Genomic DNA, 13650 nt, shown 5'->3' on the forward strand with positions numbered 1-13650 from the left:
AGAGGGGGTCTGCACCGAAAGGCCGACGCTCTACGGACCTAAATCCGACTTCACCTCTTCTGACTTGTATTCTGCCTTGGCCGGCCGGCTCATGAACCATGTTTACCACATTCGCCAGTGATCAAGGACCGCGGGGGTCGAGCGGGTCCGGACCCCCGGAATCCACAATGGCCATCCGGCCACGGAAAAAACGGAGTCAAGTTGCCCGAGCCTGCGACTGGTGCCGTGTGCACCGAGTTAAGTGTGATAGTGACCAGCCCTGTTCCAATTGCAGGAAGAGGGGTGGGCATTGTAGTAACAACGGAACAAACAAGATCGCGACACTTCCTCAGGCTTTTCGAGAGATCGAGAACCTGAGGTCACGGGTGGAAGAACTGGAGCAACAGCTTCACCAAGAGCGCAGTCGCGCCAAGTCCGAGGACGACGTTCATCAACTTCACACGCCTCCGAGCCTGGCGCTCTCGGCGTCTCCCGAGCAGCACAGTGCTCGCGACAATGCAGCAGTCGAAACCTACCCCCTCAAAAGGTTTTGGGAGGGCATACAGATCAACACAGCTCGGTCATCGCAGAAGACGTGGTTTGGCCCCTCGTCTCTATTCTTTTTCATTGGACGCATGAACAACTTTCTGAGCCTTGCCCTCCATCAAACTCACTCAGCCAACCACATGCTACCAAATTCTGCGAGCAAACTAATGGATGGGCCAGCTACCCATTCAATGGACGATCAAGCCCGCCGAAGCGCCACAGGCACAGCTGAATCTATCAACGCGGGCAAATATCTGAGCCCAACCCAAGAAGAGTATTTCCTTGGTCTTTTCTGGCAGTCTTACCATACGGCATACCCGATCTTGGATGAGATCGAGTTCAAGGAACATTACAGGTCCTTGTGGACAACGTCGAGTAAGGTCCGAAAGCCATCCGCACTCGTTGACATCGTCATCGCTCTGTGCATGCAGTATGGCATGGCCTTATTGCGGGATGCTAGGCGCGAGATCAGTGCAGCGTCCAGAGCGACGGTGGACAATAACGATGCGACCATCTCTGGGAGGTGGCACTATGAACGCAGTCAGACACTGCTGGCATCAGACCTAGAGAGCCCTACGATTGCGACTTTACAGTGCCACATTCTATCATCCATATATCTTTGCTGTGGATCGTTTCAGAACATTTCCGATGGCGCTTGCGCCCTTGCCGTCCGAACTGCTTATATGCTGGGTCTGCATCTGGATCCGCCGGAAGGCATGCCGCAGAGACAAAAGGAACTGAGACGGCGTCTATGGTGGGTGCTCTATGTTCTGGAAAGTAAAATGAGCATGAAATTGGGGCGCCCATTCCTGACACACAGCTCGGCCACTGCGTGCAATCTTCCGGATGATCACCACAAGACGGCAATGTTATCAGGGTCGAGTTTTGCCCCCCTAGGGGAGGATGTCACCTGGCTCACCTGGAACATCCACAACACCAGGTTGATGTTGGTCGCTCGTGCGGCCCACACCGCCTTATATGACAAAGACCCCAAGACCCTCAATGTGCCCTGCACTGCACCGAATATCTGGGAAGACTCGCGACTTCTGGAGGCCTACGCAGAATTTATGGCACCGCACATGAAGCAACTAGCAGACTGGGCGAGCGATGTACCAGATGTGCTCAGGACAGGACGGCAAGGCGGCATCCCCCTTTCCACCGACAGATCAATACTCGATATTGAACAATTCGCGCCACTGTGGCTTCAAAGACAGCGCTTGCTTCTGGAATTACTATTTCACAATCTAAGCCTTGGTTTATATCGCCCCTTCGTCTCATTTATCCCAGCAGCAGCACCAACTCCTTTCGCCAGCAGAAGCGCGACGAAGTGTGCCGAGCACGCGATGGCACTGACACACATCATGCACCAGGTTATATGCTCGACAGCAATCCTTGCAGGCTGGCATGAGGCTTTCCAGTGGCAATGGAACGCTGCCATGACCTTGCTTGGCTTCGTTCTTGCGGAGCCTCAGAATGATGTGACACCCTTTGCGCGGAAGGCCATTGATCTCTCAGCCGCTGTATTCGAGACATTTGGGGACAGCTTCGCCATCGCAGCGAGCGCCGCCAATATCGTGCGGGAATTATGCGCCAAAATCGACATCATCACAGAAAGGAGCATGCCGAAGAAACCTGCTGCAATACAGTTGCGGCCCGACCCTGTAGCCCAAGAAGTGGCACAGATCCCACTAGCTGCTGGCTCTGAGCCGCTGCCAGCAGGCATTGTCAATAGTTTCGTGCCAGGCATACAGCCGTACGATGGGTACATGAACTTCGATAATGATGCAGCAGTGGCCATGCAAGGCTTCCTAGAGCAATCGATTGACGCCATGCTGGGGGTGGAAATGTACAACTCGTTTGATGCCGATTTCGAGAATCTCATGTCGAATGTCGGAAGCAACGACGAGTGGAGTTTCACGCAGCAATGAGGCTTCGCTCTCATACTTCCCCGGCCTATCTGTGTTTTGATCTAAGCGTGGTGTATTGGAGTTTATTTGCTCGACGCAAAAACTGACGGCGCTAAGGGCCTTGTTTCGGTCAAAACATATACCAGAGGGGGGCGTTCTTCGGCATACAGTGCTGCACAGCCATGTATTCAAACCTTGAAGTCACGATGCATGCAGCATGTCTGTGCGACTCATCTAAGACTGGTACACAGGCTACTCCGGAGTATTGTCATCTTCGGCGAGGCAGAGGTGTTGTGGCCTATCTTTCATCGTTCCCCATAGCCATTTCGGTAGGTGCATGCAATTTCGGACTTTGGGACACATATCTCGGTGGCAGAACGTAACCTCATCATTCATGATGATTTGAAGAAACTGGGACGTATGTTAAATACCCACTGACTCGTGTCACCGGCATAATTGTAGGCAGTAGTAGTCTTGTTCAACATAGAATAAGTATCAACGCCTTGAACGACTGCAGCTTCTTCTATATTACCACTTTCAAAACGTGAATCTATCCGGTCCCTACGATTTTTAGACCGAATGACTTTGCCAGATTGTTCCTAATGACCCTACTCTCACCGCTGTTAACCAGACGGTTGCGGCCCGCGGCCGGAGCGGCTCTCGGGACACACAATGTGGGTAGCTCGAGCCGACTAGCGACCAAGCTGGCACTCTTGGGTCATTCAGCGCACCATGCGTAACGAACAACTAGCACCAAAGGAGTATCGGGCGTAACCTTTGGAAACGGAACCTGGGTCAGGTGCGCACGATGGCTCATCGACTTGGACCCCTGGGGATTTGCGGCATACCTTCGAACTCAAGACCTCAATTCATCAGCATCTTAAGCTGCTACTTCCAATCTCGTCTTAAGCATCACTTTACTCTGAACCAGCCCTCAAAAGCTCTACGAGCACCACATACTTGGCAATCATGGGTTGGGATCAGTGGATGCTCCTCCGCGTCTCCAATAAGTCTTCCGCGGACACGCTGAAGCTGAAGTTCCCCAACGCAGGCGACCATTGGGGCTACCCATTCGCTGGCACTGGAGACCTGTCAGACCGCATCGAGATCTCATATGCTGAGATTGAGGACAAAGACATTGCCCCCCATGCGTCCTATGCCTACGGCCACACGGGGCGGGAGAATGCACCCTCGGGTTTGGAGGGAACGGTAGACATCTTGGAGAAGGGTACTGGTGGAGGGGAGGCACAAAGGATCGCCCAGATCTCGTACAACTGTCCGTGGGACGGGTCCAACACTTTTGTCATCTCGGACGTGTCCGCTGGGTGGGACGTGAAGAGCTCCGGCGAGGATTTCGAGGGGAACGCTCTGGGATCAATCACCATCGAGGTCAGCAGGACTTGAGGGCTGGCGCTCGACATGAACTTGTAGCTGTCTGCACATTACAGGCGCAACCGAGGCATTGGGATCAGCATCAATGGGGATAGGCGTACGGTTTTGGACATACTGAAATTGCAAGATCTAAACCAAATAACTCTGTTCTTAAGCGTGCGGTATGTGTCATGAATAAGCTCTGGACACTTCCTTACAATACCCGTACACGGTAAGTCGATGCGATGAATATACGCCTGCTTTACCTCCACCGCGAGCCCAGCACGTTCTTCCAAGCAACTCTTGTTGAACTTGAACGTATCAATTGGGCTCAGAATTGACGTGACTACCCCATGAGTGAAAGGTCGGTGTGCATGGCTCGAATTTGGCTCACATACGGCTCCATAGAGGATCCGATTGTAGTTGAGCACTGTAACAGGGGTCTCGGACAGGAGAGCTTGGCATGGACAGATCGGGTCGAAGTCATGCACGTCATGCATGCAAAACAGTACTGACTTTACAGAGTAGTTATATCAGATCCCGTACCTAAGAAATCTCATAGACTCTTCACAGGAAACTAATAGCCTTGGATTAGAGTTAGTGCCTGGGGTAATTCCACTATAGATTCAGATGGCTTAGATGCTAGAGAGGTGCGGATACCTATGTGGAGTTGAGGCCTGCAAGCCCAAGCATAAGAGCGTTGATATTATACACTTCGAATCACAGATCCTACATAGAAATAAATGCTATCATCACAGTAACAAAGAACTATCCATGTACAACGACGGGACACATCTGTTCAATTGGCTTCAAGCTAATGAATGCATTCCTCTCGTCTCGCATGGGCGATGATGCAATATATCAATCACGGCATCTCCATCCCGTCGGATGCGGGGCCTCGCGTATCAAAAGCGGGACGGACCGCCGTCTTTCGTTTTTCTCTGCTCTCCGTATTAATCGCGCACGCGACTCAACAAGTTACCAACTGTGTATTGTAGAATCGAGCTAATATGTCGGCCACTCGCATGCTTTCAGTACTCTGCGCCGCTGCCCTCTTCGGAGCGCCAATTGCTGCGGCGGACAGCTCGGCCGCAAGAGTGAAGGAGATTCCGGCTTTCGGCCTGGGCACCTGGCTGTCTGAAAGAGATGAGGTGGGCGGCCCGACTCATTCGAAACCACATGGCGGTTCTCTTTGAAATAGTTGATTGACTTCGATGCAGGTCGCGCATGCCGTCGAGTACGCCCTTCAAAATGGCTATAACCATATTGATGCTGCTCGCATATACAGTAAAGGATCCAATCTCACAGGGCACCGTCTTTCTATACAGCACAATGACTAAGAACCAATTGCAGGAAACGAGGATAAGACCGGCAGGGGAATCGCCGCTTCAGGCGTGGGCCGGGAGTCCATTTGGGTGACCAGCAAGCTGTGGAACTACGATCACCGGGATGCCGAGGCCCACGCCGCGATCCGCAAGTCGATCGAGGATCTGGGCGTCGACCAGCTGGATCTATACTTGATTCACTGGCCGGTGGCATTCGTGCCGGGAGAGGGCACGAAGCTGGACAAGAAGACCAGCCTCGTCGACACGTGGCGGACGATGGAGGACCTGGTGCGGGCGGGCCTGACGCGGCATATCGGCGTGTCCAACTTTGCCAAGCGCGACGTCGAGGCCATCCTGGATATCTGCACCATCTGCCCGTACGCGCATGAATTCGAGACGCACCCGTACCTGCAGCAGCAGGACTTCGTCGACTGGCACCGCGAGGTTGGCATCAAAGTCATCGCCTACTCGCCGCTGGCCAACACCAACCCCATTTACCACCGGGGTTTGCCTAGCATCCTGGAAGACCCGTTCTGGGAGAAGCTGGCCGAGGCCAAGAACGCAACGGTTGCTCAGACGATCCTGGCCTGGGGCCTGGCGAGAGATACTGTGGTAATCCCTAAGAGCTCGAGCGAGAAGCACCTTGACGCGAACCTGGGAGCTTTGGATATCAAGTTTACGGACGAGGAGCTGAAGGAGGTTGCCAAGCAGGACAAGAAGGTGAGGATGAGCAACCCGGGCAAGAACTGGGGAGTCAAGCTTTTCATCGATTTGGACGACCCGTCGACCGAGTCATCGAATTCGAACGAGGAACTGTAGGAAGCTGTATTCTTAGGTTGCCGGGGATAGGCTTGGAGTCATGACTCAAAAAGGGCAGAACACCGGTTAGGAAAAGGTGGTCCAATGATAATTGATTGCTTTCGCTATCTTTACAGCCACTCATCAAGCAAGCCGGAACTCCCGCTTTGAAACATGACCATCGCTCTATGATGTACACTGATTCTAACTGCAAGTTGGCGAAGTCTTGGGAGGCGACGCGGCGTTCGAAGGGTTCGTTCCACCGCAGCCAGCCAGGACACCTCCAACAGTATCGTCGACCGCCGCGTCATACGCCGCACCGCAGTTGGCGTCGCTATGGCCGACACGGTCAGTGATTGTTCGTCGTATGCGATTTATGTGACAATTACCTTGAGCCGCCGCTGGCGTTGTTGAACCAGGAGCAGATATCATGTGAGAAGCAGTCCTGAGTGTATGCATTGCCAAGGGAGGCGCCGCTGCATCCGGCACCACAACGGCCATTGCACGAGTAGCTACGGTGTAGAAGTCAGCATTGGTGTATTCTCTTGTATTTATTCCCCAACACCAGAGAGGCGACCTACTCTCCACCGTTCCCCGAGTTGGTTCCGAAGTTGCTGCCCACGGTTCCGGTCCACTTGCAGGTCTTGCCGGCGCTATTCTTCCACGTCGCCGTTGCGGTGGAGCCGACCTTCAGACAGGTGATGGCTCTCTTCTCGAGCGAGGGCTCGCTGGGCGCCGCGAGCGCCAGCAGGGGCAGGAGACCAAGGAAGAGGAAGGACTGCATATTGGCCAGTGTGGAAAACACTCTGTGGGCACTGCTCAATATTTGCTTGGAAGATGAGGCTCTGAGAGATGGACACCAAAGCAATATATTTCTCCAGACTACGGCCGGGCAGGCGTGCTCAATATATACCACCCAGACCGCCACAGCACCTGGTCAGCAGTCGTGAACTCTATATGAAAAACCGCCCTGCGATATCTAGCTCCGAGTTGATGACCCCTTTCGGCAACCGACCGGGGCCAAACCCGGCGGGCCCCCCAGGCCAGATAGTGCGCGAGTGCTGGGCGCCGTGGTCGGTGGACGGCAGACGCTGCCGAAGGGAGTCTGGTGTCTAACTCTCCCAATTGCGCAATCGATCGTCATTCGGCCCAAGATCCGGATGCAGTCCGGACGGATACCGGACGGAGAAAATGTCGGGACGCCGTACCAGTCGCGACATCGTGTCATGCTGGCCAAAACCCAAGAAGCCCTCTTGCGCAGAGACAGGTTCGTTGATGGTTGCATCGAGCCCTTGCTGTTGGTGGAATTCGCGGCATTGGTATTGCGGGGAGCAGCCTGGGGCGCACCTTGGCGGGCGTGCCTGGCAGAACCGAGTGTGACTGGTGATCGCAATGAACCGCCATCCACTACCGGTGCAGGGGTCACCCAGCTTCACGAACGGTCAGTAATAGATGAGTGCCCACCCTTTACGCATGCCAATCTCTCGGGCCGTTGCAGCCATGCATCGTCGTCATGTGCTGCAGGTGCATTACTGGAGAGGTGTCGCCCTGACATGTGTGCACATGCAGGAGCCTGGTAGTGTGCGTGGTGTTCTCTCACTAGGAACTCATGACGCCATTCTGATGGTGGGTCGCCATGTTTATATTCGATTAGTCGGTACCCGGAGAGCCCGGTTTTGAGGTTACAAGGCCGACGGTCTTGTTATGCTATATGCATGAAGGAGTCTGCATGAAGACGACATCAGAGTTGAAGATAAGCCACCATCATCAACGGTATCCCTGGGGTGTCCCGGGGACTTCTTCTATTCACCCAGGATATGCCTGAAGATATGGTACAGACAAGTGCGGAAGGGCTCTGAGACTGGGTCGAGATGTGAGCCATGCCTTCCATGAGACTGTTATAGAGGCTTAGGCGATGCTTCACGGAATAACCGCCCAATATATCATGAATGTGCTGCCCGCACGCAACAGCTTTTGTGCGGCGGACAGGTCCGGAAGATACACGTCCCTCGGGTCAAAGTCAAAGAACAAGAGAGCGTAGCCGATAGAGTTGAACAGCCGGAAACCACTGGGGTGCAATTAGTACAAAAACCTCTTTTACTTGAATTTTGGCTACAGCAAAGAAGCCCAAGTTTATCAGAACGTTGACTTACAAGTTTGCAGCAAAGACTGCAAGAGAGAACACTGGGAAAGTGTCCATCGATGTCTCGATCATAGGTGCCAGATCCCTTGCATTCGCTATCAGCGGCGGAAGCCATATAATTGTCATTGCAGACTCCAAGGTGAATGGGATGAGCCAAGGTTTGATAGTAATCCTCCATCGCCTGATATGGACCTTCTGAAAGCCAACGACGATGAGTGACACCCACATCAGCGCAAAATTGAGCTATAAGCCAAATTAGCAAGTTTTGGTAAAGAGTTGTGCCCTATACTCTGACGACAAGGGACTTGAATAAGGCTGGTGAGAAGAGGGCCGAAACCTACAGTGCCGGGTACGTAAATCTCCCGCATCTCTTCGTAGTTACTCCACGCCGCAACAGCACCCATGAAGCCCAGCACGAGCTGCAGCACGCCCAGCAGGATCCAGGCCCAGCTGACCAGCCTGATCTTGACGCGACACGGGCGGTGGGCGGGCCTCTCCGGCGCCGGCGCCGGGCCCCCGGGCGCCAAAAGCCACCCGCAGAAGTGGCACGGCACGGCAACGACGCTCGCCTGGGGCCCGCCCGGCACCAGGAGCACCGTCCGGCCGTGCTCGCGCTCGTGGCGCCGGAGCCCGCCGCGGGCCCGGAAGCAGCGGAAGCAGAGCGAGCGCCACGGGCACGCGGCGCGGCCCTCGTCGAGCATCAGCCGCGCCCGCGACGGCCGCGCCAGGCACGCCGTGCAGAACCACTGCAGCTCCGGGTCCTGCGCGCCGTCGCGGATGAACTGCTTCGCGACGAAGTCCGGCGTCACGAGCTGCCGGTAGAACCGGCACACCTGCCGCAGGCGGGCGGTGTTGGCGACGTCGAGATGCGATATGACCAGGAGCTGCAGCTCCAGAGGAATAAGGTTCAAGGCCAGGGGCTCCGATGCGTACTGTCGCTTTTCCGTGGACGCGTCTCTAGCGCGGCGCCATCGCCGGAGCCCGTGAGTTTCTTGTCTGGCCATGGCCCTGGTTGTGAGTTAGTCGTCAAGCCAGTCGCGCGAACATGTTCCCCAGCGGCACCAAATAACAGATAAAAGGCTCTGGATTCTTCAAAGAAATACGGTCCGGGAATAGGCATGCGGGTGGCTCATGGTGGCACTTGTTTGGCGCATATGAGCGAACGGTTCGGGCTTCAGCTGCCAAGCCCCAGCCGGAATGATCGTCCACCAAATACGCCTTGAGACAGACCGAAGCTAAATGCAGTATAGACCAGCCTTGTTCACGTAACAACATCAGTGTTTAGGGCCGAGAAAGCGTGAGCTTCTTCCGGCTAAGCCTCTCTGGCGTACTCCGACCGTCCTTTGGACTGCAGGTTAGGAACCGTCTGGTTGGACCAAGCGTCTATAGAAGACTTGAAGAGCTGTATGCCTGACCTGGGACGGAGATTAATGAAACCTTTCGTCCGCAAGCTGCTTTTCCACGGGACTTGCATGCTTCCTGATAATGTCAATGACTGCAGTAGGTGCAAGTCAGCCGGTAACGGATGGTGGCCCACGACATCACCTTAGACTGATCGCTAAGCCTCCATGATCATAATGCTAAGTGTTGTTTCCACACCTGACTGTGTTGACCCGTTCTCAAGGCTCCTTCAATACTTGCAAAGAGAAGCCTCCTCCAGTAGTGACACATTGAGATTGAGCCTAGACGTCAGGAAATGGAGCCAGGATATAGACCTGGCAGACTACCTCGAGCAAATTACGTGAAGATTCACTAGACGCCCAGTGTTTTTGAGGACGTATAGCAGATACAGCTGGCATATTCTCAGAGGTGTGCCCTGAATTATCCAGAAACATCCTGCATCATGGAGAACGAACATAAACTGATGGGGTTTGCTGCCTACAGACAGCGTAAAGAGCAACCGTATAGATGTTGACGGCCTGGCCTGAGCTATAGACTTGACCAGATGACTCAGCATGGATGGCATCGGGGTCCAACTACACGAACGATAATATGTCCATGTGAAGTTTCATTCAGCGCGCGGAAGTCACCCCTTGCGAGAACATACTATAAGCTCCCGATACGCAGTAGCTAGAGCAATCCCGGCAACGCATGAGGACAAGACATGTAAGCAAGCGGGAAATTTGCAGAAACCCAAGATCTGGTGCTTGCTATGGCGTCCCAGGCAGAAGAAGGACCTCTAAGAACGAATGGCATGGGCCAAACCTGAAGACCATGAGGTCGGCGGTGATGAACGCTATGAGAGCCTGTTGGAACACTGCCGGTGGAGCCTCTTATAGCTGCATTGAAACCCAATTGTCCAGATGGATAGGCATTTCAGACAGGCGGTATTTAGGTGCCGAGAGGTGGACTTACCGCGGAGACATCTGCTACTGGAAGTTCACCTATATTAGCCCGGGCGTAAGGCCTGGCTTGTGGGTATAACTCGGCGGATTGACATCCGGGTCGGTTACCCTTGCCCGCCATCGTCTGCCCCCTCGTGCTAGTGAGACCGGCCCGGGCAGGTTGGCAGAGCCGGTGCTGCTCGCAGTGCGGTACTATAGTCTTCTCCCGCTTAATGCCGCTGATCTGGCAGGTTCAAACCGCGGCGGAGCGAACTATGGGGTGAGCACAGTTCGCCTGACGGGGGGCTAGCTGTTGTCCTCAAACGTGTAGTGTCAAGGGGTGTGGTCAATCCGCTCGTTCTGTCTTCCGGGATAGGGCAACATCTGCCGGCAGAGACTGCGCGTGTGGAATGAGGAGACAGATGTCAAATAATATTGCTATCTTAGCGGATGGGAGCCACGGTCAAGCATGGTCTACGCCAGCGTCTAGAAACTACTATGGCATGGCCCACGATTAGCCCGCAACTGTCGATCAGCCGAGAACGGCTCCAGGAGTGCAGTCAGTGCCGCCTACCATGTTCATCACCTAAATCAGTAAGGGTCTTTGGCAACTGTTATTCGCAACGCGAGTAAGCTAGGCCACGATCTCCACCCAAAAGTGTGGTTCAGCTGCGTGACCACCATGCCAACATCTGTGTGTGTTAGTCCTGAATCAGAACGGTATGGCCTCTGGGCCTCTCTAGAAATGCGGGGAGGACTGGGAGGATGGGCTTGCGGACTATATTTAGCGGCGGCGACAGTGTGCTGAAGCGCAGGCGAGTTCCTGCAAGTCTCGAGTCATGGAGAGCGTCAACCGCCAACTCCAGCAAACCACAGAGTGCAGAATAGCGACCTAGTTATGTTTCAAGTCCTGCAGGGTCGAGAGCGGCCTCGCAGACCCGCCCGCCCTGGCGGCAAGGTGACAGACAGTTGGGCCAAATGCTATGCCACGACAAGTCGGTCATCGACTAGTCGGGCGAAGCTGGGATTCTCCTGGGACACATGCAGACAGGTACGACTAGAAGACCACGACTTGGTGTTGGGCAGGGTGAAATCAAGCCTTGGCAGGTTCGCATGTGAAGCTTGTCTGGACCCTTGGATTTTCAAGACGAGAGACCTCGTGATAAGGTGGCACGGCCACTGCAAGTGATCAGGCGGGCTAGACCTTCTACCACACGTCGACGATCTCTCCGACTGGCTCGCGGGGATGCAGGAGCAGGGGGCTGTAGTAGCACGCGCCATTGGCCGACATTGAAGCTCGTCCAGCCGTTGGTGAGCTGCACGCGACGGGGAATCGTAGGCCGGAGTGATCTGCAGGCGATGGACCTTGGTGCATCCAGACGTGTCGTGTACTCGTGTGCACTGGTTTGACAGCAGTGCTCTGACAGCGTGGCTGCGCAGGCAAGGTTGAGTCAAGTCATCAGTATCGCCGTCGACTGGTTCCGATGGAGCCCGTGCTGCTGTGGTGGTGTTTAAGTAACTTATGCCACTCACAGCATAGTCTCGGAAATTTCACGGGCTCCCGAAACCCACCAGTTTGTGCCAGCCATGGAATCGGCCGCGGTAACATATCCATGCCACCCAGTCAGGTCGCGATAACGGTAAGGTAAGTTGTTAGTTCTGGTGCCAAAATGGCCCATGGCCCGATGACCAGAGCGTGAAAAGGGGGAAGGGGACTTTTTTTTTGAGCAGACCCAGGTCTAATTTAGCACGATGCTGAATCAGATAGGGTCCCGTCCTGACGGGTTGCTTGACTGGTGTCCTGGTTTAGGGCCACAGGACTATGCCCAGGTGTTGACTGGTAGCTGGAGTGGGTGGTCGCTCAAAGGCTGTGCCCCTTTTGCTGGTCCAATTGGTACACATAGGCAGACACACTTCTCAGTTTTGGGAAGGTCCCCTTAAGTTAACTAATAAGCGATCTGAAATTGGAGCGTCGCATGAGCCCATGACTGGTTGCAGGCGAGGCGCCGTCCAGGGTTTCCGGGTGCTGGGCTCCGAGCTCCGAGCTCTGAGCTCTGAACAAACTTGACTTACCATGGGTAGGGCCGGAGCTCGTTTGGCAAGTAGCTGCGATGGGCTTGGGTGATAGAGAGAGAGGCAGAAAGAGATCCCCTTGATCCCTCTGTAGCTTCAATGTCGCTAGGCGAGCACGGGACAGGCGACGACCCTGGAACGGCGCGCTTGTTGGTGCTATTTCGTCAGAAATCAAAGGCTGCGGATCCTCAATTGGCGATGGGATCCATGTGCATTGAGTGCAAATTCCAATGTGATTGCTGTCTCTTTTCCACTCTAACTCTACGCTCTTTGCCGATGACGCAGGTGGTGCCGTAATTATGGGTGAGCTCTCATTCTAGCGACGAGAGGCGAGAGACCAGAAGACTCGAAGAGTGTGAACGCAGCCACGGGCAGAGCAGGCAGGCAGGCAAGCTGGAAGTACCTTGTAGCTCCGTAAGGGTAGCTCTCTTTGTTTTTGCCTCAATGCACAGCAGATGCAGATGCAGATGCAGGGGGGAGTCAGCCTGTCTCTCTCAGCTGCCGGGTCTGGCTCGGATGGCTGGATGCTGGGCTGGATCAACAACCGTTGCAAGATTCCGGTCTCCGGAAAGCAAGTTGCTGTTGATCTCCCAGCGAGGCTTGCAGGGCCTGTGTCTCGCGGCCGTTGGTGGTGTGCTGTATTTAGATGCTCGGCACTCGTTTGCTCCACAGAATCCTCATCATCGTGGGTTGTATGATACGGAGAAGCGACCAATGCCAATGTGCAGCGAAATGGGAGAGCAATCATCACGATTCATCCACCAGGTCTGTCCGAATTCCCCCCAACGAGGACCCGTTCCGCCTGCTAGCGGCGAGGCCAGATGCGAAAAGAGAGTCGTGTTTGTCGAGTACGGGCCCCGCCTCGGTCCCCAGTGTGGTTTCTGGCATTGGATGGCAGGCTTCTGGTGCTGGCTGATTTTGCAGTGGCTGTTCCAGGGCGCACGGGGCAGTGCCTACTTGGGTGCAAGTGCAGGCAGGCCCGAAGGCGAAGGCTGGTAGACCAAAAGATTGAGACGGTGGGCGGTGGGCGGTGGACGGTGGTACGTACTGCAGTTGACCCGCGGCCGGGCTAGCGCCTGGAGGGACCCCCAAAGGCCCCAGTCGTGCCAGCGGCCTAGCCCCAAGACGGGCAGCGCAGGTGGGCCTGCAATCCTGGCCGGCCCAGTCCCCAAGTCGGCGAGTCC

The 13650-nt window shown here is 54.9% G+C and overlaps 5 protein-coding genes across 5 annotated transcripts; 3 read left to right on the plus strand and 2 right to left on the minus strand.

Annotated features, from left to right (window-relative positions):
* Positions 1-167: 167 nt before the first annotated feature.
* On the plus strand, positions 168-2453 carry JN550_002602 (uncharacterized protein; the record flags this gene model as incomplete). The annotated part of the gene is made up of 1 exon (XM_049313916.1): positions 168-2453. The coding sequence occupies one exon, from the start codon at positions 168-170 to the stop codon at positions 2451-2453; it is 2286 nt and encodes a 761-aa protein (XP_049175127.1).
* A 948-nt stretch (positions 2454-3401) lies between these two features.
* On the plus strand, positions 3402-3836 carry JN550_002603 (uncharacterized protein; the record flags this gene model as incomplete). Its single annotated transcript, XM_049313917.1, has 1 exon — positions 3402-3836. The coding sequence occupies one exon, from the start codon at positions 3402-3404 to the stop codon at positions 3834-3836; it is 435 nt and encodes a 144-aa protein (XP_049175128.1).
* Positions 3837-4813: 977 nt separating this feature from the next.
* Positions 4814-5947, plus strand: JN550_002604 (uncharacterized protein; the record flags this gene model as incomplete). The annotated part of the gene is made up of 3 exons (XM_049313918.1): positions 4814-4954; positions 5024-5090; positions 5157-5947. The coding sequence occupies 3 exons, from the start codon at positions 4814-4816 to the stop codon at positions 5945-5947; spliced, it is 999 nt and encodes a 332-aa protein (XP_049175129.1).
* A 183-nt stretch (positions 5948-6130) lies between these two features.
* On the minus strand, positions 6131-6710 carry JN550_002605 (uncharacterized protein; the record flags this gene model as incomplete). The annotated part of the gene is made up of 3 exons (XM_049313919.1): positions 6131-6260; positions 6316-6438; positions 6508-6710. The coding sequence occupies 3 exons, from the start codon at positions 6708-6710 to the stop codon at positions 6131-6133; spliced, it is 456 nt and encodes a 151-aa protein (XP_049175130.1).
* A 1136-nt stretch (positions 6711-7846) lies between these two features.
* Positions 7847-9073, minus strand: JN550_002606 (uncharacterized protein; the record flags this gene model as incomplete). The annotated part of the gene is made up of 3 exons (XM_049313920.1): positions 7847-7994; positions 8080-8312; positions 8411-9073. 3 exons carry the CDS (start codon positions 9071-9073, stop codon positions 7847-7849), a joined length of 1044 nt encoding a protein of 347 aa, XP_049175131.1.
* Positions 9074-13650: the final 4577 nt, after the last annotated feature.

This window comes from Neoarthrinium moseri, assembly GCF_022829205.1.
Source record: "Neoarthrinium moseri strain CBS 164.80 chromosome Unknown scaffold6_Wmoseri_CBS_16480, whole genome shotgun sequence".
Classification (NCBI taxonomy): domain Eukaryota; kingdom Fungi; phylum Ascomycota; class Sordariomycetes; order Amphisphaeriales; family Apiosporaceae; genus Neoarthrinium; species Neoarthrinium moseri.